The 24786-nt window shown below is 39.7% G+C and overlaps 1 protein-coding gene and 1 long non-coding RNA gene across 5 annotated transcripts in view; one reads left to right on the top strand and one right to left on the bottom strand.

Annotated features, from left to right (window-relative positions):
* The window catches only part of WARS2 (tryptophanyl tRNA synthetase 2, mitochondrial), a 43066-nt gene extending 21723 nt beyond the window's left edge, over positions 1-21343 (bottom strand). The window contains exon 1 of one of the 3 annotated variants that reach the window (XM_082070249.1): positions 21141-21343. In XM_082070249.1, the coding sequence (XP_081926375.1) occupies positions 21141-21194 (54 nt within the window). In that variant the 5' untranslated portion in view covers positions 21195-21343. Of the gene's footprint in view, positions 1-20350; positions 20427-20574; positions 20594-21140 lie in introns of those variants that run through there. The other 2 variants (XM_082070251.1, XM_082070250.1) reach the window with 2 other exon arrangements.
* Positions 20999-22637, top strand: LOC309448585. Of its 2 annotated transcripts, none has more exons than XR_014185822.1 (3): positions 20999-21131; positions 21530-21721; positions 22138-22637. It is a non-coding gene; the product is annotated as an uncharacterized lncRNA (long non-coding RNA). The 2 variants fall into 2 exon arrangements; XR_014185823.1 differs by having other exon boundaries at positions 21004-21165.
* Positions 22638-24786: the final 2149 nt, after the last annotated feature.

Raw genomic sequence — 24786 nt, 5'->3', positions numbered from 1 at the left:
TTAACTATTAAAAAGAAAAAGGACTTCAAATTGACTTAATTAATTTTCACTCGGACTCAAGAAAAATCAATGAGAAAGTGTTTCCAAGCAGAGTAGGACTGATTTTTTTTTCTTGTCTTTTTTACATGATCTATAGCTCAGAAGAGCCTAGCCCATTTCCTTCACAACTTGCTGAAAAATTCTCTTTGCTTTCAAAGTAAGCCTCTTTTTCAGATCAAGACAGTTTTCTTATCCAATGTTTAAGTGTTTGCAGTGACAAGAGCAGGTTCGGGCTAGTAGCATGCTAATTTTTATTGCTCACATAAATGCCTACACATTTAAGTCCAGGTGGTAACCCTCTCACCCCATCCCAAATATCTGCTTGACTTTAAGGTATATTCTTGAGTCAGTTTCTAAGTGCTCTTGGAGAACCTCCAGCACAGGAGCTCCAAGGTAGTCTCTGCAATGAAAAGCACATGATTTCCTCCAACAGCAATTCTAATTTCCAGTTCTTGTGCTACATGTTCTTGACCAAACATGACCTTTTTCTCCATTACATAAAAATGGAATTGTGCTACTCAGTTCCTTGTTTGCCATTTGATTCCTTATTTTTCTAGGAATATGCATTAGAGCACTCATCACCACTTGCAGAAGCCCCTCACCTCCCATTAAGCTACTACATGGCCCAAGGACGGCAGCCAGTTTTTTTGTTAACACTGAGAAGGGCCAGGTGCCCACCTAGAAAAGAAGGCATACAGAATCCCAACATACATAAATTAAATTAAGCCTTGTAGAAACTTGACGTCCACCAGGCTTCAAAGCTGTCCCTCTATTATTAATGGTGTAGAGCTGTTGCTAGCCAATGCAACACGTACTTCACAGGCATAATATTTGTCTTCTGCTTTCCATGTTCCTGCTCTTCACCAAGAGAATAAGAGCTCAAGAAGAAAACAGGCTATAAATATATGATCACTAAGATGATGTTCTGGCCCTACAGGGATCCCAGAACAGCTGGTTGTTTTTCAGAGCACATTTCCTCTTCTCCCAGCCTCTCCTCACTCAGTCCAAATCCTGATGCTCCTTCCCACAATTACTTCTCCTCCCAGTGCTTCCTGCTTTCCACTGCCCTTTTATATGCCTGTTTAATTGCTCTTTTTTATACAGGCTATAGCTTCTTACAGCCCTAATCTCCATTTTCTTATTAGATAGTTAATTCCTCTCATGTTACTGTATTCTCTTCTTCCTCCACTTGTGGTTCCCCATCTTGTGCTTCCCAGAAGAGCTTCTGAATGGTATATCAAGACAGTAAGGAGGCACAGAGAATGCCATACAGTAAGGAAGCTATTACTGCCTTACTGCAGCAACTTCATATTAAATATGTTTCCTACCTGCACTGTTAGAATAGCTAGGAAATTTTATGGTGTTCTAGAAATCCGCTATGGATGTGCATCAAATAAAGAATGTTAGGATGACTGTGTTAAAGCATGATGCAGAAGCTTGCACATCTTTCAGCTGCAGTCTAGACAAAGACAGCACTACCTGAAATGTCCCCTGATGCTATTAGTTCTCATCCCTGGGACCCTCAGTTAGTGCTACTTCAGTACAGAAAGAACTCTACCCTCTGGGATAACTGTCTGTTATACCAGAAAGCAGGAATCTCTGTGCAGTCAGCATAGATCAGCTTACGTGCCAATACCTTGACCCGAAAAGAGCTGGCACCCTGAGCCTGTGGAGAACGGTTCTGCCTACAAACCTTGTGGGTCTCCAAGTCATGCAGACTCCATTCCCTTGCAGCTGCAGCCTCTGCTTCATATGTGTCCCACAACATGTTCATTATCCGCCTTTTCCCCTTCCCAGATCACTGTAGATTAAGTCACTATGAACATATCTGATGTACTGGTAAAATTATGTCCCCTAATTTGAGAATCATGCACTCAGATGGTACAAATGCAACAGAGATATTTAAGTAGGTAGTTTGAGGACATTTTTCACCAAGAAAATACAAAGTATCAGTGTTTCAACATACACTACAGATACAAACTCTGTACTAACTCCAAATGTTTAAGGGTATCAATGAAGCTAATTAAACATAGGTTTATTGTAACACTGTATAAGTTAGCAACTGGTGACACACTACATGTTGCAAAGAAAACATGCAAGTACAATGTAAAATGGACACAGTTTCATATAAAGAGATAACAAAGATCTCTGTCTATCCAGTAAAGAGTGTACCTGTGAAAGCAAGTGTGGCATCTTTAATGGTGCTTGTACATTCAAATGGTAAACAACTACTTATGAAAGGTTTGTTCAGTATATGGGCAATAAATACCAAGTTAAACATGAGAAACAAACAGTAGCAGTATTATACTGAGTCTAAGCTCAGTGATTACTTAACCTAAGCATGGAATTTGCAGAAACGAGTAAATCCAATAATGAAAACTGAGCTAGGCTGGACCTGAGTAAAGCACTAGCAAATATATTACAAAGAACAAACCACACAGACTCCCAGCTGAGGGACCAGTTGACTAAGAGTCTTTCATCTTTAACTCCTTTGATGCCATTTAACAACATGAAGCATGAGATGTTACAGCAAATAGGGTTGTATGAAATATTCCATTGTGTTAGCGGAAGTCTATATTAAAAAAAGGCCCCACAAAACACCCTTAAATTAATTTTGGATTTCTAGCACTAAAAATACACAGAGAACATTGCCCCTTTGGAGAGAGTTTATGTTCCCTGTTTGTTCACTCCATGAGAAGCGGCGGGCAGCATAGCAGCGTGGCAGGGGAGTTCTGCCTGGTACCATGAAATCATAGGGCTGGAATGCACTTCAATGGAGCTCTTAGGTCAGGGGATGGGATCTGTGTGCTCAAAAGTACTGGAGTTGGAAAGGGATAAAAACAAAAGGAGTGAAGACTTCCCAATGGAGCAGAGTGAAAGCCACAAGACATGCAGCTCCAGCCCACAGGCACTCACTCATTCAGACATCTGTAGTAAGCACAGTGTGAGCCTGCTGTTCGTATGTTTAACTCTGTGTGGTGTGTGCACCTACACTCGTACTGCTGCATGTTAATCACCATGCTCTTAACAGGAGTGGAATCTGACAGATGTTTTAACATCCATTATTTGTTTTCTCTCAATAAGACTTCTGCATGGCTATTCCAAACACCATGTTGCATTTCTCAGCAGCATTTCCAAATGAAGCTTGGCTCAAAACCGTTAAGATTTAAGTGTTCCCTTACCTAATCTCCTTTTTCATGATGAGATGAACAACTGCTGGTCCTTATACTGAAAAATGGTCAACATCCAAATGCTTTCAAATAATGAGTAATAAGTATTACATTCTTGTCCCAGAGCAGGATGGCTAGACTCTGTCTCCAACAACCTACATATGATCACATCCATTTTCAATACAAAAGAATATACTGGAAAAGATGATAGCTTCCAAAATCCAGTGCTGCTCTCCTGGACCCAAGCAGTGCTTTTCTCATACGCCACACCTGCAGTAAGGAAAGCTACAATTGTCAAGGCCTCAACTTGGAAGTCAAATCCACATTCATTCCCTGCTCACGAGACAAATGTGCCAGAACTGGAGAACACACCAAAGTTGCTAGAATTAAGGAAATCCTATCTGCATGCCTCCTAAAGACTATCACAAACAGCTTTATTTTTAACAGAAAGAAGGTGTTAGCAGCATGCTCATCTATCTGAAAGAATTTTGTGAAAGAATATTAGTAAAGTCAACTCGATGCTGTTCAGTCATATAGGGAAATATACAGATAATACACAGCTTTCTCATGTTATTAATGAAATGGGCAGACCGACTCGAAGACCAATGAATCTTTAAAAGAAACGTGCAAACTGCCTTAAACTTATATTCACAACAATCTACCAAAGCAAAAAAATCTTCAAAGAGAAGATAAAAAATAGAGCTACCTTAGACTGACATTCAGTTTTGTTTCTTTTGTGTGTGTGTGTTTTTTGTTTGTTGTTGTTTTACCCTTAGTGGGCCAAACTATTTTCACACACTAAGCATGATCAGCCATTCTGCATCAGGAAACAAGACCTTTCACTATTTATAGGAAACCTGGAGGACAATCAATTTTAGGGGTTAAAATGTTCACCTCAGAAAGCAGACACAGTATTCTTTTGTCTGTTAAAAAGCACACAGAAAAGCTTCCAAGCTGTTCCACAGCCCAGCAGCACTAAATCCTAAAAGCAGCTATGCAGTTCTTTGGATGCTGGTAGCCGTACATATTGCATTTCCAATTGTGTTTAAAAGCCTTTTGCAACCTCCAGAGCAGGATGCCATATGCTCCTTAAACCATCTGCAGCTGTAGAAAAAGTTTCACGAAAAAGTTTCACAATAAAGTTTCTCTATTTCATTCCATGACTTTCAGATGACTCAAATTTACGTTGTTAACACCCTCTAATTTAGATATCCATACAATTTGACTCCATATTACTCTTACATATACATATATAATTGATATCTAAACAACACAATAGCTACAAGACATCTTTTAAAAAGATAAGAATCTACTCAGGAGAAACATTTACAAGCTTAAAAATGGAAATTAAAATATTAGTAGTTACTTTAGAAAAATCTGTGACAAAAAGTTTTAAAAATTAAAGATTAGAGAGTCTGGAAAATAAGAGTTCAAGGCTCCTTTAAAAACAAGCATGGAAGCGTACAGCTAACCATAATCTAGAATTGTTTTTCCAAACTAAAAATCAAGTGGAAAGCAGAAGATGACCCAATTGCTGAAAGCATTTAATTGTATCACTGACCGTAAAGTTACAGGACTCCTTCCATTAGCTCAGCACCACATCTGCAACATTTAAAATTGTAAGTCTCCTTTGTTTATTAGTATAAGAAGACACCTCTGCTTCCTTTAAAACTACAGGAAGTTATCTTTTTTCATTTAAATTTTATTTTTAAAGGATTTTTAAGACTTCACCAGAAGATTTGTTGTTGTTTTTAAATTGACCCAGATAAGCAACACGCAAACTCAAGCATGACATGCTCATCATATTGAAACACAAACCATGGCTACAAAATAGAGCTGTTTGGAGAGGTAACTAGTGATTTGGGAAGCCTCCAATTGTATTAATTCAAAAGAAGAAACCAATTCAAGTCTCTGAAAGTGTGGAGAATTCACATTGAAAAAATCCATGTAGATAAAAACATCCCATGTTAGTACCTTAGTACCTTTCATATTTAGCTTTATGAATTCTATGAGGATTTAATACAACTATTTACCTGTTGAATACATGTATTTTCCTCACATGGTCAACAGAAAACTGCTTCTCAAATATGTAGTATAATCAGTCATGATACACTTTCTCCAATTCACAAAGGTATTACACAAATAAAATCAAGTGAAAGCGTTCACAGGACTTAAGTTTTCAGAGCCTCTCTTCTTTATAACTCTACATAAATATTGCCATCATACACTTGAAATGACAGCAGACAAGCTACAATTATAAGGAACCCTTATGCCTCATAAACACTTTCATCTCTTAGTGGGTTTTGAAGATAGAAAAAGCTAGCATCCAGTCAGGGAGGCAGGAGAAAGCTGACAGACAATTCCCAGCACTGCACAGGAAAACATTTATACAATTATATAAAAATATACATAAAAGTTGGGCTGGTTAGAGTCTGGGTTAGATCCATTATTTCACACAACAGACAACAAGATTATGACATTAATCCTGCCCTAGGAGTACAGAAGCAGTACATCTCAGCTTCTCAACCTACCCAGTGATGGGGAAGACAGACGCTTACATTTTCAAGACCCCCACTAACCAGACACAGAGGTATAAGACTCCCAAAGAGTCTTTTGCTAATTGTATTCTTTGAGTAACTGAAACTAGGGACAAGGCTTCAGACTAATTAATTTCTTTAGACTTTGTTCATAAAGCTATCCAAAGCAAGCTAACTGATGGGAGACAGGCTTATGCCTCTATCTATAACATATCTAATAAATATTTTCATCTTTACATTAAATAAAGACTTGCTTGCAAACTAACCTTTGGGCTGAAACACAAGCAAGAGATTCTAGACCTAAAAACCCCATCATTACAGAAAATTATTATAGTATTACAATAGCATCAGTACAAAAGCAGCTGCAACAGAAATCAGTCCACAACCCACAGGGGTGGTTACTATTCACATGCTATAGCATTTAGCTACTCTGCTTTATTTTAACAGCTATTTATTCAGGGCAGAACAGGTGAAGAGCTGAGTGAGATCTGCAGCATCAGAGCTAATTCTAAACACAGGTGGTGGGCACGACAGAGAGAGCAGGAAGCCGGCAGGAGAATCACTGCTGACATCTATGACAGAAAAGATTGATGGCTTCCCTCTCTAGTTTTCCCCACTGTGTAGGCACGCAGGGGGTGGGGGAAAGGGACGGAGAAGCTGCTGTGCTGGCGACATAACACACCACGCAGCTTCCACAGCACCAGTACTGATTAATGAGATTGGAACGACTCAGGAAACAGCAAAGGATCATTCACAGACTTTGCTCTTCTTGCTATAATTTTATCTGTGGCGGTTCACTTAGCCCTAGTTGTCCTAAACTGAAGCAAGTTCAAATTTACCAGAGGAAAAGAAAATGTGAAAGTCAAAGGGAAGAAAAAGCAGCATTAAGCAAACACAGACACAAGTAAAACACAAAATGGAATACTTGAAATTTCAAACATGAAGATCCTCCCAACAGGGATCCAAAAGGGAAGGAAAAAACCCACTAAACCCAAAAACTTGCCTCAACCTCAGAGACAAAAGAAATTCTTTGGCTGACAAAAGTCCCCAACTCCTGCATCTTTTGCATCTATGACATTTTTTTATTTCCCTCATTAATGCTGTGCAACTTCAAAGCTCTCATTGCTAAAATGATATGCTCGTCTGTTAATCTTAGTTTAGCAAAACCTGTCTTTAGACAGCTATTAAGCAGCAAAATGAAGGAAAACCAGACGAGTCTGATTTTACCAGCTAAAGCATAAATTTTAAAGCGTAACTGGGATAATTTAAGTGTTAATATTATTAGCGAGAGAAAAAAATATGAAGGAAAAGGGAAACATAGAAGCAGTCTATGTACTACAGTTGCTTCATTATTGCTTTTTAAGCAATTACTTCTCTGCAGTAGAAACCTTTAAAACATGTTTATCTCGATCTGGTAATTCAATACATCCAATTCATCAAGTACAAATGAAGTTTCAGCATGCTCAATTCTTAAAATTAGGGATTAAAGAGCTAACATTAAATTAGAAAGAAAGATATTTAGACCAGAGCAAATTTTCAGATAAATAGCTTCTGAAAAAGGATTAACTCATTGCTCAGAAACTGAACTAAATTAAGATTTAAACAGCACTGCCTGGTACCCCTTTCTTGAATGTCAAATGCATTTATATTTAAACTTAAGTAAGATTTTAATATTTATATTTAAAATGAGAAACACATTTAAAGGAGAAACATTTACAGCACATACCAACCCCACCCTATAAATTTAACTCTGCCCTCCGGGGCTAGCAAAAGAACACAGTACAACTGCGTCTGGGTTAGGCTGCCCTCTCATGCTGCCTTGTTAAAGATGACTAAGCAAATGGATCCTTTCATGTGGTATGCTGCATCCCGCAAATGTATTCTCTCATTTGCCTTTATGAGCTCCACGTGCCACTCAATGTGCTAGTGACAGCTGTACTGACAGACACATGGCTTATCTACAGCAGGTTGCCACAGTTCACACCGCCACACAACAGAAGGTACCTCTGGACCCAAGGCAGCCACAGACCCTTCCCTCCTGCACCCAGTGAAACAGGTTGTACAAAATCTGGCTAATGGACTTTAAAACACTCAGCAGTCTACAAAACTGAAGAGCTGGCTCAAATATTCTGCAGAGGTCCTAGGACATGAAGAGGAGATAACACTTCACAGAGTGGGAAGGGTTTGTGCAGTCAGTGTAGGAAACAAGCACTGGGTGTGCATGCAGCCAACAGCAGTGAGTGATCTTATTCTAAACCTTGATGTCTTCCGTAGTAAGGACACAACCTGACAGCCTTTTTAGGCTGTGCTCCCTACAGTTCCCCACATCAGCTGCAAGGACAGCATGCTATGGCATCTGTTCAAAGCTGAGGCACACCCCAAAAGCCCAATATACGCTGACACACACAGTACTTCTGAACCTCCTGGTTTTCAAAGACATACACAGAACTGCAGTTAATGGTTTCAAATGGTCCAATACAGGCAGCAGCCTATATCAGCCTTAACTCTGCATTAACTATTCTCAAACCATTTACTTTTATTTTTTTAAGCCAAGGCATAAAGCTTCTTCAAGCAAACTACCTAACCACAGGCATTAACTGCAGGTCTTATCAACCCTTTTAACCCAGACTCAGTGAAAGGGTAAAGGACTCAGTAACACTATGTTCTTACAATGACCATACAAGTAAGGTGCTAAGAGGTAAGCCAAATTAGTGCCTCACTGACAGGAGGCTTCAGCAAGAGCTGAGTGTGCTGAACCATCAGCAGGAACATTCTGGCCAGCCAGGCAAGGCATGAAGGTCAGGCCAGTTCAGTACATGCTGCCTCCAAATCCATTAAAAGATGCACATAATGTTAGAAGCTGAAAATGTGACAGTTACAGTACTGTAGGCGTTGCTTGAGAAGGTGGCACAAGGGAAATGTAGAGTGGAGACACAAGCTTATTACACTGTGGAAAACACCCCTAAGACTCAAATCCATAGAAGAACTTGTTATCATTCATTGAACAATGCGGCTGAACCAGCAGCAACCAAACAATTAAAATTTGAGAGCACAGATGCCTTCTGCAAACAGCTCCCCAAAGCACTCCACCAGGTCTGCCTTCCTCCTGATCCAGATGCAGTCCTGTGGGCTGACAGAGAGCACACAGTGCAGCAGCAAGCAAGGGAAAGCAGGGAACCTTATGCTCCACTCTGGGACCTCACCTAAGTGGAGTTACTCTGTATGAGTCAGCTTAACTTCAATTCTTGGAAAAATGCAGGAATAAAAAAAGAACTAAGAAGAAATTACAGCTATAAACAGCAGACAGCAGTATTTCTCAAGGACTAGTAATGTCAGACCACTCTAACAGCCTTCTATAGCAGAACAGATGCTATTAAGAGAATGGAGAAGTACTGAAGGTTATACCCTGATTTTCATTAAGTTCTGCATTACCTCAGTTTCCCACAAGCTAGAGAAACAGCACATAGAACATAGTATTATAGACTGGGAGGGTAGAACTGGACAGAAAAGAAAACAAAGCAGCACTTATCAGAAGAGTGCTTAGAGAGGTTCTTTCTCTCACTCTCTCTCTCTATATATATATATGAGAGATGTGTTGATAAAGATGTAGGGGCAGTTAATTTTTATTTTGGGCCAGGGGAGGCCCTAGGTCATCTCTAGTTGGGTCTCTTCTAGCTGTCTGAGCCTCTGATCCTATAGAGGCATGCTTAAGGTCAAAGTGCAATGAACAAAGAGGATGGAAGAGAAATCAGAATTCTATTTAGATGGGCTAGATCTTGTGGCATTTCAAGATTCAAGTATTTCTACCTGCATTTAACAAAATTTATTAATTGAGGCCTTTACATGGGTAGCAGTTGAACACTGACATGCTTTGAAAAAACATGCCATGTTGTCAAAAGATGTGAAATATAGGTTAACATTTATCACTTGTAAACTGGTATATACTCACATTCAGACATGTATACTGCTTCAATACAATAAAACTGATAGCAACAAGTGAAGAATTAGCATTCACTTTGCTACAAGCTACAGGTGCTACTGTCAAAATATAAAGAGAAGTGTATTGTACAGGGTATTTAAAAAAGATGGACCCAGTTTCAAATTGAAATTACTTGGAAATTGCATCCAGCTTTTCGAAACATCCTGTATTTCTTCATTATAAATATAGGTTATTTTATACATGAAACGCTGATGTGATTTTAAGTTAATAGGTGAAACCACTTTAAGGACCCCAAACGTCACAATCTTAAAGCAAAACAAAAGCTGAAGAATGCTCTTACAACTAAATACTTCCCTTCCAGAGAAATTAGATAAGTTTTATGGTTTTGATCACAGTAGTATCCAAATCTCTGAATAACATCTGATCGCTCTTGCTCCTTCTCTGACCTCTAGCTGAAAGAGAGTTTATTATATTTTTTTAATATATTTTCTTCAAGTGAGGAGTATGCTTGCTACCAAGATTGCCCTATGGGATATAAACAAAGACTATCAACTTACATCTAGAGGGAAGTTTTTTAAAAAATATTTTTTGTTTGGAATTACTACATTTCTTCAGAATATTGTCCTAGAAACTCAAAGAGTAGTTCACTTCCTCTCCGTTATTTTATTTGGCAATTTCCTGTAACAAGGAAAAGTTGGCTTCATTTCACGTGGGGCCAAAATTAACACAGCTGTTAAAAAACTTTCACCTTGTGGTCACTGCCTGAAATTCATCTCAGGTGAAAAGGAAAGTTTTAAAATCACCTGATGGCTGTTGAGAGGCCTTAAGACTTGTAAGTCTCAGTAAATTCCCTGATGGTGCACACATACACAAAAAAACTGCTACAGCTGATCCTTCTTGTCTATGCTGAAGAGAGAATTCTATCAATTTAAATATTTTAGATATCATAATCATAGTTGTATCGGGGACTTCTGCAGAATTTAAAAAACATTTTCTGAAGACAGACAATACTCATAGACTACATTTAAATTGTATTTATCAGTGCAAGTTGGTCCTGAAATCACAAGACTGGGCTGTTTCCGCAGAAAGGACAAACAAAAGATGAGAAGTGGATAAGGAGGACAAACACAGAGGTGTTCATTTGTAGCCAGGTCTTGCCCTCCAACAGGATGTAGCTAAGGCACATTCCTGTGTCCACAGGCACAGAAGCTCATCTGGATGCCCTAGTTTAGATACAAGCACTGACCACAAAAAGTAAATGGTTAACAAAAGCTATATTCTCTTCCTAAGGAATTTCATCCAAGGTTGGTGTCCTGGTTTTGTTAAAAACAAGTTTCTCTTTTAGTGATTTTGCTTGTCAGCTAAAGCCTTCTTATTAGCTGCATTTTCCTGGAGAACCAGACACATGTTTTGGTAAACCTAGCAATGGAATGCAAACTTATTGATAAGCACAGATGGACATCTCACGAGAGGGGCGACGAGAAACCAGTGACCAAGAAACTGACCAACTGTGTATAACATTCCATTCACGTGAATACTTCATATAAAAGTGGGAGATCACGAGGATCTCGTCCCTTTTGCCTTCTTTTCCCTTCTGCTTATGGCCGACATTAGGAGAGGACTTTGCTAGTCATCCCTGCGAACTGAGGCCTAGTGAGAGACTGAATCCAGCTCCGGTTGGCTGCAGAGTTTAATCCAGGACTTTGGTTGCCAGCTCTGCAGTTGCTGAGACGTTCAAGATTGGTTTTGTATATTTTGTATTGTTTTCTCTATTCTTATCAGTAGCCTTAGTAAAACATTGTTAATTTTTCTAACTGTCTTCTCTCCGTCCTTCTTTCCCTCCCAATCGCCTGTCCTTAGTGGGAAGGGGGGAGAGGGAGGGGCAAAAGGGGGAAGTGGGGGGGAGAGGAGGTTAACAATACATCTGCCAGGGTTTTATTGTCACCTCGCAATCTAAACCCTCGACAGTTGGGTTGAAAATAGGATGAGTGTAGTGTCTGTATGTCCATTGAACAAGCAGACTGGATTGACAACTGATGAAATCTTCTGTATACAGAGGAAATTTTTGGCTTACATGAGAGGAAGTTTTTGTAGTACTGATATAAAATGTGCACCGGCATTTTCAGTCACTAGCACAATAAAATGCCGCTTAAAAAAGTATGCCGCTTGGTTACTAGCATCTAAGGAATGTAAAACAAAAGCAATACAGGCAAGTATTTGTGGCAGTACAATGAAGGGTTATCATATTTGAGACCTAGAGAATGTAGAAGTTTATAGAACATTACCTGTGAAACTAGAATGGCCACAGCACAAGCCACCCAAGTCACAGTCCTGCTTATTACACACCTTAAGCCAAAAAACATCAAATGAAAAGTTCTCTAGTTTGTGTGTGACACTCACTGCTTTGTTATAAAAATGAGATCTCTTTTCTAACTTAACGTACCTGTATTATTCAAACTGGTCCACAGGAAACCAGGCAAATTACCAACTCTCAATTTGGATGTACCCATTGGAGTACATCAGTGTAAAAGAAGCTGACTGCCTGTAGTGCAGGTATCCCAGAGATGTGTAATACTTCGTGTTTCTTTGAGGACTGGCTAGTATTCTCCTAGAGATTTACAATCAATGTTGCACGGCCAACTGTAAAAATGTCCCACTGAAGGGAGTGATAGCAGCTTTGGCCGTTCTGACCTGGCTTAATCCTTGATGAACATGCAAAGTGCTGACATTGCTTTAATTCTGCAAAGATATCAAATGTGGATGCCTTCCAGAAACAAACCAAACCAAAACAGTGGAAGTGTATGAAGAGTAGAATGCATACTCATTCTTGGTGGCAGCAATTACGTGGGCTAATTTGTTGCCAGCAGAGATGCAAAGTGAGATTCAGTCAGGAATTCAGAGAGCTGGACCCCTTGTTCACCTTACATAAGCAACAAAGAAGCTTTGAAATGTTTGAAACTGTTTTGTTCTTCCACGCAAAAGGGAAGCACCCCATGCATGCCTATCAAGTAGTCTTTCCATATCTTGGCAAGTATGTGATTTCAAGAAAAATATTTGCAAATGGATAACCCAATTCAAGTAGAAGTCAAAGACCACCTATGAAAGAAACTTTGATGTGGCTATAAAAAGATTATATTTAGGAAAGATAGCATAATGTGCTTCTGTCATCAAAAGTTTGTACTTCCCCTATTTCTTTGCTGTTGTTAATGTAAAAAGCAATGCTGGTAAGCAGAAAAGTGAAAGCCTATGTGACCTAGGATTAAGGCAGAATTCCTGAAAGGAACTGTTCCTCCTGTTGGGTAAGCTCAAAACAGGCCATTTTGCAATCTCCGTGCCAAAGGACAGGGATATTAGAGTATCTACAAGTGTGAAAGCAAGTGACAGAAATAGTTGCTATGTGAATCTTTGGTGAGATCATCAGGAAGCCTGGAGTTTTTTATTAACATGGAAATGTTGCTATACCATTTCCAAGACACAACTACAGTGGCAGATTCCAAAGTCGGAACCGTGCACCTGGGCAAAATAAAAAAAAATATGAGCCTGGGGAAGTTGTGAAGATGCTACCAATCAGGTTTGGTGTTTGTGGTTTTTTTTGTTTGTTTGTGTTTTTTGTTTTGTTTTGTTTGTTTGGTGTTTGGTTTTGTTTTTTTTTTTTTGAATGCTGGCCAACAACCTTTCAGATGAGATTAATAGTTCAGCATCCAGATTGTGAGGAGGAGGCTATGAAGACCAAGGTATACTATTTGACTGTCACTGATGTATGTGACCAGAAACGACAATGAGAAGATTGCACTGATGGGATTCAAAACCACAAATATTCCATCTGTCAGAGTGGGAGGAATTTCATCTCACTTTAGCTTCTGAATACTTCTGGGAATTAGAATAGTTATACAGGAGCTCTGAGCCTCAAAATGAAACTTATCACTACCTAAGCCTGGGATCTTTCTGCACAGGAACTTAAATATTGACACCCACCGATGTGGGTGAACTAGATGGGCTTACCCCACTTTGAAAACTCAATGAGAAGCACTTAATTCACTTTCTAATGTGTACTGTAAAGCTCCAAACCCCTTATCTATAAACAACGTAAGTGGAGCAAAAACATTTCCTAGTCTATACAGTTATGAAAGTGCCATCTAAATACAAAGGAAGCATAGCAGAGTTTTATCTGCCTGGTTATGTAGAGATGATCAGCATTGTCGTAGTAGTTCATAACATGACCTATGTGCTATACCATGAAAATTGAGGAAATCCCTGTTAGTGCTCCCTCCACACAACACTAATTCTTCATTTAGATATTGCACAGACATCACTGAAGCAATGAGGTAAACTTCACCTTTCCATTACTTCTGCCACCTCCAAGAAGTGGAAGCAAGCCCTAGTGCAATTCAAACATCTTGAAGTAAAAAATAGAAGCAGACATTTCATTTCTGGTAGCAATCATCACATTTCAGCATAAAAATGAATAAGAATTCATTGTATATTTTTGCATGTGTGTATACATGTATTCAAATATATATGTATTTCCTTTCCCTTGCAGGAAGAACTTCAGTACAGTCTCAAACTGGACATCTCTGGCCACAAAAATGTATTTAATCCTGTGCAGTGAATGTATAGATTTGCCTGATACAACAGAAAATGATAAAATCTGCTATGTGATTTGTTTGCGTTTGGAACTCCAAGAATGTTATTGTTACAGTTAACAAAAGTCAAGGGATCAAATGGCCAAAAGGAAAACAATTTCAATTCACTACTTACAAACTGAGCAGAGCTCAAAACATATGTGATCTACAGTGACTTAACTGACTTAATGTTTAAGGGTTTTCTTCACTTCAACTTCTGATCCTACTGTAATTTGAGTCAACTCCACAAAATGTTTGTTCTTCTAACCCTGGAGTCCTAGCATAAACCACAAGTTGTGTCATGGAAAAAGTAATTGTTGAATGTCTAGAATAGTACTTGCTGTATTAGTAAATGAAAATTCTATCTGACAATGAAACAGCACTAAAACAAGACCCCCAGTCTACAGTCTAGAGGCAGAGGTGATCCACTACAGACTGTACAATTCACAATATGTTTGTCCAACATATGCACCAGCGAAATTTACACAAAACTTCAACATCCAGGACTGCCGAAGTAGCATCTTTCATTAAGTTCACTGTACAAAAACAAGTTAATAAAACCAGAAGTCCCTTCAGAGAAAAAACAGGATCAGCCAAGAAACTCCAAGCAAGGGCCAGCAGGAGAAAGAATGGTGGGACTCTACCCAAGCCCTGCCAAGATGCTAGAATAAAGGGCTGTTTCCTGCTAAAACAATCTACGTTTGCCAGACTTTATTGTTAGAACTCCATTATGGAAATGAATAGGACCCGTTCACGCCTCAAAGATCCTTCATTTCTGTCTTCAATAGGGGCTCTCTCCTGTGCAGCTACAACAGTGGCCAAAATCCACTAGAGACAAGGCATTAAGCAAGGCAGATTAGGAGAAGTGTCTCTACGACTGGAAGATCTAATTTCTGTGTGGCAATCTTAGTTCTCCCAAATCCAGTGAAGACCCGAGAAATGCATATTCTCACTGCATACTAACTTCCCTTCAGCTCTGAAAATGATACACAAGTCAATGATTTCACTCTGACTTAAAGAACACCTCCAATGCTTCATCTAAAAGATAAGCCAGTTTCCCTAAAAGACTAAACATAAATTATTTAGTGATTAAAATAAAATCAAATTACTTCCATTCCAGTGTGGATAGGAGACACTAGAAGTTTAATCCAAAAGCTGGAACATGTTGCTAAATCCATTTGATTTCAGGAGGAACTGGGTAACCAAATAACTCTTAGTATCTGTGCCCAGCAAGAGTCAAAAACATTAACATTCAGGAAAATAGGAAAACATGACATTTTTAAAAAGGTACCAATTTCTACACTTGAATTCACATAGATGCTACACATACTTGGAAAGCATTTCTCAAGTCACTTAGATCTTTCCTAAGGGTCCTGTAGATTACAACATACTGAAGGACCCCATACTGGATACCAGGAAATAGGATGGGTCTTTGCTGTCAAACCAGTATTTGCATTTCCAGCCTTTTTCTCAGTCAAAAGCACTTTACCACCTCCAACCTTCATGCTCTTTAGAAGAAAGGTATGCTACACTGAGGATGGCCACAATCATAAATCCAAGGTAGGCACTTAAACTACCCGCTTATCTATCAATCTCAGCACAGGACTGCCTTGAAGGCTGTCCTGAAGTTGACCTGCTGCAGTACCCTGTGTATGTGTGTAGCTTGTTACATGCAGCTGGGGACTAATTTAATTGATGGTTAACAAACTGACCCCTATGTGACAGCAACAAATTCAAGATGGGAACACGGATGCTTTTAATTGTTTGCATTTCGTTCATAACATATCTGAATGATATTAAAATTTGAGCTCTCTCTCCCACTCTAGTTTTAACTACCATCTGAAATCTTTAAGGATTAAGGCCTGTTAATTTCAGTTACTTCCTTTTTCTGGAACCCGTATGGTAACTATAGCTAAAAATTTTCGAGATTAAATTTACAATCTGGGAAAAAGTATTTTAATGGTCTCCTCCACAACAACCCTTCAATTTTTATGTAACTGCCTTTTTCACAGCTATCTTCATTAAAAAATATGAAACATGACCAGTCACTAACAGGAAAAGTACAGTAACAATGGAGTGATCAGGTGGCCTGAATACAGAAAGAACAATACTTCATCAAAAAAATGAATCAAATTTAATCAGAGCCAACCAGTCTGAAGATATCTTCTTAAAATACGGAGAATAGTGGCCAGAATAATTGAGGTTCACAGCGGCCTAGCAAAGTATCAGAAGACCAAAAAAGGACAAATGTCATCCCTGTCTCCAAAAAGAGGAGCAGTCTGGGAGGTAGTCTGCTTAGCATCAATTCTCAGTGAACAATAAACATCTTTTGCAATTCCCTAGAAGATAACTAGAGGAAAACAACAGCAAACATGGGTTTGTTAAGAGCAAAACATACCAGACTAGTCTAACTTTGGCCTCAAGACCCAGTAGGCTGTCACAGTAGAGGAAGACACAGTAAATGCATCTTGATTTTAGCACAATCTTTGGTCACAACCTGTAAAGCAAGCTAGAGAAACAACACCTACAAGGATCTACCCTATGGCATTTTTCAGATATTAACTAAGGTAAAGAAACAGGAACATTCCTAAATGAGCTGCTGAGATTACCAACACACTGGCTAAGATTCCTTGGATTTGAAGGTCTCGTACTTGCAACGGTCCTGACTAAACGTTCACCAGAGATGACTAATTCTGTGCACCACTCACATAGAGCATCCTTGGGACTTTGGAACTCAAACCAGTCTTCACTTTTTATGACCCAAACAGTGCCTGCTAGAGTCACTGTCCTGAGTTTCATTACAGCAAATCTAACTTTGAGTGCCAGAAAAAAAATGACCAAATTCTAGCACAAAAAGGAAAGTATTTTGTGTTTAAAAATACCAACCCTTGTGGCTAGAAGATTGAGTTCTGCATCACATAAAACTGAAAGAGAATCCATCAGACCCTTGTCAAAATTGACAAGAGATGAAAGTTGTAGGACATCAAAACGTACAGCTGTGCAACAACAATACAGTCATCACAATACATCATGTGTGAAGGCCAGGGAAGGCTTACCTACCAAAAAGGGAAAAAGAGAAAAGGCAGCAAAACGAGAGGTTCATGTTTTCTTTAAAAGATGTTCTCAGGAAGAAAAGCAATACAGGTATTACAGTACTGTTACAATAACTGTAACAGTGAGAACTACACTAGAAGAGAAAAATTTTTCATCTCTTGGGTAACATCAAAGGTAGTAAAATATCTTCTGGTATATCTCAAACATACTATGTAGAAGGAGCTATGCAGGTCAGAGTCTGAAGGGGGTATGTGCAATGCTGACTAGGCTCCTCTCTGAACAAATTAGAGGGCCATTATGGAGTACAGAGGAGAAAAGGAGATAGATACCCTGTCCGAAAGCTTAAGTTCACACCAGTACAGAAATGCTCTGCAGTTAGTCACTGGCATTGTTAGTAGTGCTGATAGATAAGATTTTTTTCACCCAGAGCACAAACAGTCCCTGTCATTATTCACTTCCCTGGACTTTCGCAGCAGCAGCTGCTATGGTTAAAAATGAAGGTCTGAACTAGAGAAAAGAAAGCTCGCACAGGCTGGGATTCGACCACTGACCACTTCTGATCTTAAATTATTTGGCTTTGCAACAGTGAGACTACAGAGAGATTATCACTTGAAGATAACTGATGTAACAGCTAACCCATGAAATTCACTGACTGACAGACCCAATGTGAGGCCTGATTTAGTAAGATTTGACTGAATGCTTACATTAGTAGCAAGAACGTCTAGAGCTTTGCTGACAGGACTAAGCCTAATTCATATTTTATCAGGTCATATACCAACAGCTGACTGACTCACCTTAGATTAAATTTCCCTACTGACAGGTTATGCCATAGCTGGATTTCTCAGAATTTTATCTGTAATTCCCTGGAGTACCTGGTAGCTGCCATTTTTAAGAGTGTCTTATCAAAGAAACAGATTTGGTGAAATGGCTTTCTATAACCCTGGCTTAGAGACCACTGAATAATAAATCAAGGAATTTGAAAATAAGCTCCTAAAAGCCAAGATAGCCAAAATACAATTAATCTCTCTATCAAAGTATTACTTTCTTCTTAACCACATATATTATACCTACATATTCTAGTTGCATCTTAGAACTAAGTAAAACAAAAGTATAGAAGAACTTTTCCACAGCATGATAAATCCAGCATAATGATGAACTTTGCACTACAGTGAAACAAAGCTGAAACCACAGAAATTATATCTCCTAATAACTGTGGCTGCATTATGAAATGCTTAAACATAAAAAATGTTTGGGTGCCAGTAGACATACACTGCTCAAGCTTTAAGATAAACACATTTCTAGCTTGAAATCTGAATAATCCTCATTAGCACATAGTAAATACACGAGCTGTTCCAAGCTGTCTGCCGTAATAGTTGAAATACTCTGAAGTTGAGTCTGGCAACAGGAACAGCATAAATTAGGAAACCAGTTTTTTCTTCAATTCTTTTAGAGAAGCACTGAAGTACCACTTCAATTCCAGTGCAATTCTTTCCAGTCAGACATAAGAGGGCACTTAAAGTGAGAAAGGAAAGCGACAAAAGCCCACAGCATATTGGACTTGCAAATTTAAAACTAGAGAAACAACTTAAATTACTACTGTTATTTGGGGGCAGGCAGTATGAATTTACATAACCAACACTAACTTTGGGCTTCTTGTTTTTCAAATTCAAACATCTGAAGAATAACAGTGAGGATGTACATTCTTAGATCTATTACATCTAAAGAACATCAAGTAACAATAACCAAGTGACAAAGCACCCAATGAATAATCTCGATCTGACAGGCAACTCAGAGCTGGCAAAGAAGTTCATGTCAGAGTGAATATAAAGATTTAACAGAGCCAAGTCTACTTAGGGCAGATTTCTCTGTGATGAAGGATAAACCAGAATCCTTTGCTAGAGGAATGAGGGCAGGGGAAGGTATCCGCTAGGATACTGAATGGATCCCCAAGAACCACCATGAAAGATAAGCATATATAAACCTTTTCAATGTTTTTCAAGGAACTTTGCAGTTCTTTTCTTCTAAAATAAAGAGTGGTTTGAAACACCTCTGCAAGATCTGCATGTCATTTGCTTTGGCAAATGTATTACAGGAACAGTGTAACTGTTCCAATTTTAAGTGTCAAAAACATAGGAAGATTTAGGTACATATAAGTGCACTGAAATCAAAGCACCTAAACGAATGGAAGCCCTCAACAAGCTTACTGAGTATGCCACATCAAGCCCCTTTAGGTCTTCTGTATGATTAAAATTCAGAGTAGTATTGTACACAAATGAATTATGAAACAAAAAGTAAGCACAGAAACCTTACTTCTGCCTCACAGTAACACTTAGTAGGACGCACACAGTTACTAAATAAAATATCAATTATGAAAGTTTCATAGGGGATAACAAGTTCTCCTTTTTTCCCTCCCATTCTACCTCCTCAATAGGAAAGGCAGAATCCAGGTAATTTGTATGATATTAGCTATCTTCATAAGTAACTGAAATATGCATTAATTTAACCTTAACACACCTGCTTTTGGTGTATTCGTATATGGTTTAGCTTGAAATTCTCAGAATAGCAACTCTGTGGTTGAGGACAACTGGTAGAATACAGTTGCTGCAAGGTCACACATAACATGGATAACACCAAGAAACTGAAAGTCATCTTTGGTCTTCTAATTATCCTATTTCTTCTCACAAGCAACATGAGACATCTACCCTGACACCCATTCTGGATGAAGTATAGAAATACAGCATACCATTCAGGATTTGGATCCTATATGAAGGTGAGCATGATTTTCGTTAAAAAGCCAATTGTTTAGCTAAGGGAAACAAATATTGACTAAATTGATGCAACATTAGTATTATTGTCAGTTTTTTTTTAGTAAATAATTCTTCCACTCATTTTAAAACAAGATGACAAGCTACATAAATTGGTAAGGCAAATAATTTATAGACAGAAAATTTTATGAAGCAGGTTGCCTACAAACACATATATTCCTACCTGACTTGGCTGACTGCTGAGGGTACATTCCCAAACATCATGAATGCAATCAACTGCTCCTTTATTTCAATTTTGTAATAGAATGTGGGAAGAGGATCAGGAAAGGCAAGCTGCGGTTCCTTACGGTTACAATGAAAATCTACAATGCATTAAGCCAATTAAACCACTACATCTCACTGAAGTGCCAAGGGTTGACATACAGCCTTTAACTAATGTTCACATACCTATATATATATAAAAATACGTATTATTTTTTTTCTTTCTTCCTGCTGGAGAAGCCAGGAGTTTGAAACCTGTAGGTACATTTAATGTGGGAACATAATGATCTGGGGAAAACTTAAGGCTAATAATGAAAATCTGAATAACACCCAGTGGTACCTCAGCACTCAAACGACCACCAGGACACCGACCAGACCGGCGAAGGCAGCCGCTGCGCGCTCACACCTCACCTGCCGGCTCAGGCCTCCCTCTCTGCCCTGCCCCTACACCCCGCCTGCCCCGTGGTGCAAAAGCACCGCAGCTAAGAGGCGCCAGAGACAACCGGCTGGGAATCCGCGGGGACGGCCCGACAGGCGACAACCGTCAGCAGGTCACGGCGCCCGCCACGGCCCCGCCCTCCGCGACCGCCCTGGTCTCCCCAATGCGCATGCGCGGAGCCGGCCCGCTGCACTCGGGGCGGGCTGACGCTCGGGCAGGCCTCGATTGCAGCGCGGGGCTCAGCCAAGCCGGAGCACATCGTGAGGCGATCCCGCGTCCCCCCGGGACGGAGGAGGTGTTCCAGGCCGGTTACCTGGCCGAGGGTCCCGCGGTGCAAGGCCCGGATCAGGCCACTCGGTGTCGCCATGGCAAAGGCGGGAAGGGTGGTTTGGGGGGGAAGGGAAACAGGGTGGAAACCCGGAAGGGTCAGCACATGCGCTCAGCAGCGCAGTCGTCGGAGCCCAGAATGCGCACGCGCAGACCCGGGGTGGCAGCTTGAGGGCGCGGCCTGCCGGGGTGGGGGGTGTGGATGTGGGGGGAGCCATCACGTGACAGTCGCGCACTGAGGAGGGCGGTTGGGGCGCGCGGGGGTGGTGGCGGTTGGGGGTCGGCGGTTGCTGGGGCCTGGCAGGCCTGTCTTGCACGTGCTGCGAACGCCAGTGCGTCCTCTCCTCTCTTTAATGTGTCCTGCCCCATCTGCAGGTTGCCCTTGAAAGTGCCCCTCTCAGCAGTGTGTTCCCGCTGCCCCTGACAACCTTTGAGGGCTCGCTGACCCCTGCTCCCCTGAGGCTGGCTCACCATGGCCGTGACACCTTTTCTGCCAGAGGTCCACAGACTGGGCCCCTGCTCGAATACACTTGCCTCTGCACGTGTCAGGTCTCCTGTCAAACTAAAGTAAGTCCCCACAGAAAACCTCTCTCTGCCCCAAATCTGCCCTGCTTTGTCCCAAATGATACAGTCAAAGCAGCTCTCATCATCTTTCATCTCTGGCACTGTGCAACCCCAAATCCAGTCGTTGTGCCTGTGTTGCTCCTGGTTTGCTAGATAACAGAGTCAAAAAAATAAGTAACACTGAAATTATAAATGAGACTTAACATGCTCTTGCAAATGTTCTACCTCAGGGGTGGGAGTAGTTACATTTATACAGTCCTAAAATTACATTTGGCCCTTTGAAGGCAACCTTGAGGCTGATGTGGCCCCTGGTGAAAATGAGTTTGACACTCCTGTTCTACCCCAACCCTTCATGATGTCTCTTTTGGGAAGGGTGCTGGGTTTCTCCTCAGTTAACTTTTACCAAGTTCAATTCCTAGGCTGGGAAGCCACAGGATGCTTGTTACCAACATTCAGAGGATGTGAACTGTGTCTCGTCTGCAGAGCTGGAAACATCTGGGGCAGAGACTGTGGGAATCTGCTTCTTCAGAATTTGGGAAAACAGACCAGCTATCAGGAAAGATGGTGCAGTTGTAATTCTGTTATCAGTGGCACTATGTAGCTTAAGGGTGGTTATTTCCAGTTGCAAACTCAGTACCAAGCAAGATTAGTCCAAACCCCATCACTGAGGATATTATGATAGAATGTTCCTAACTGTGAAATCATGAAGTAATTTTCATGGCTAAAAATACTCTTAAGTTTACATAATTGTTTGTTTATTTGCACTTTGCATTGGTTAATAACAATTTTTACATTTTAAAATTGTGTCTCTACAGTGCTTACTACCTTGGAGCCTAATCTTCATTTAGTTCCCCAGACTCTACTATAATACAAACTGTAAAAAGTCTACTTTGCCCAGTCAATAAAAACTTTAACTTGAATCCAGAAGTTGTGCATCATTACTATAGATATTGCTTATAGTTTGAGCTGAAATCTTCTGTGTAATAGTCACCTTTGTCTGACGTTTTTGTTCAGTGTTATGTTTCAGCAAAAATGTGTCATCCATTTTTGAGAACATAACTAGGAAAAATCGCATGGAGCTGCTTGAATTATATGAGACATCAGAGAAGAAGCTGAAAAATGGAAAATCCAGGTGATATTTTTTTAGATTTTCTGGTCCTAAGCCCAAAAAATATTAGACAAGAGCCTGTGGCTGCTTCCATAACATGAGGCTGAAGACATGCTTTGAGTGGAGTGTTAGTCAACAAGCCTGATAGTGGGAGGGATGCACAGATGCCTTGGCCTCTGTCTCACAACTAGAATTGTTCTGTGTTGGAGATTAACTGGAGCAGGTAGAGCTGTCATAAACTAACTTGATAAAGAGGGGGATGCTGAAGTGGCAAATGGGGTATAAGCTTATCTTCAAAAAGTTGTAAAGAAAATGGAGATAATGCGATAAGGAAATGTTAAGGCAATTTTTCAGTCGTAAAGGATTTAAAACCAAATGCTTTTCCAGTATGTAACTATCAAGGAGAAAGCTTTCAACATCTACTAAATATAAATGTTATGATGTTATTATAAATAGGTAAGTCAGACAGTGGTTTCAGGCAAAATGACGAAGAAAAATCTATGTAGGATTCAGTGTTAAAAGATTGAAGAATGAAGATATAGTTAATGCTACTTAAAAAGTCTTAGTGTTCATTTTCAAGGTTATTAGAGTTTGAGTTAATAAATGGAATACGGTTACCAGTAATTTGGAAACAGTTACTGACTAATTTATGTTGGAATGTGCCCCTGACACAAATATTGACAGACATGTAAATAATACTAAAAATACTAAATAATACTAAAAATAATAATACTAAAAAAATACTAAAAATCACTCATACCACTCTGATAATAGGCGTGTAATAAAACAAAGTATGTTTTAAAATCAAGTTGGAACCAAAGTAAAAACTTAAATTTGTATTTGGTTTTGGTTTTTTGTTTGTTTTTAGTTAACCAGAACTGGGCCTGAATTATTACTTTGTAGTCTTTGTTGAACCCAAACTCAAGCTGAACAAAAAGAACAAAATCAACACAATACTTAGAATAGCTCTTCAACACAAGAGGAGCCCACTAATATGACAGAAATCTAGCAGGAGTGGAAGAATAAGCACAAGGTATTCATGGTGCAGGCAGTGAGGGAGACTGGTGCGAATGTGTGAGGAGGGTGAGAAGAGGAATAGGTTGGCTTTGAGAATCTCAGAGAAGACAAGACAGCTTGCATCCTGAGAGATGGCCCAGTTAGGGGAGGAGAAAGATTCACTGCTCATATTTATTGTCCTCTGAAATCTCACACTGCTGCCAAAACTCTTCTGACCTTTCACATGTGTGATTCCTGGACACTTTTCCCCTAACCATATTGCCCCTACACGCATTGTGAATCCATTCAAGGCTGTTGAGATGTGCAGAATTTGTTACTGAGCCCAAATTACGAAAATACCACCAACAGGTGAAGATGAACCAGAACTCAGTCAAAATATCACTAGTACAATTCTCCATTTTTAATACTGCCAAACTGACTGTTGACTTAGAAACAAGAGTTCTAGACCATATCTTTCAGATGAGTGTGTGTCTCCCAGGACACAGTGATTCTGCAAAAGATCTAGAGTTTGTGTCGGAAAATCAACTCTCTTTGATAGTGTAGATGTCTTGCTGAAATGGTCAACTAAGTGATCTTTAGTACCAGTCAGTAAATACGAAGTCCACTTTGGGTTTCCATGCTTAAAAAGACATATTGAAAAATCAAGGAAAAAAACTACAGATAATAGCTATAAAATTATTTAAGAGAAGACTTAGGCATATGCTCAAATAAATGATTAGTGAAAATGCAGGATAGTGCTAGGACCAGAATAGAAAGTGTGTGGTTCTTTTTGTCAAGGTAGAAAGACCTCTCTAGCTGGGCTACAGCCCGCAAAGCTTCTATTTTCACGAAGCCTTTAAGAGTCCTGTGCTTTACACAGGACCCATTCTTGGCTGGTCTACAGTGTGAATGGGGTCCAGGGAATTAATTAATTAGGGATGTGTAGAGAGATTTTATGCACAGC

This window comes from Streptopelia decaocto, assembly GCF_964273445.1.
Source record: "Streptopelia decaocto genome assembly, chromosome: 1".
NCBI classification, from domain to species: domain Eukaryota; kingdom Metazoa; phylum Chordata; class Aves; order Columbiformes; family Columbidae; genus Streptopelia; species Streptopelia decaocto.
This window is presented reverse-complemented; position numbering and strand designations above follow the sequence as displayed.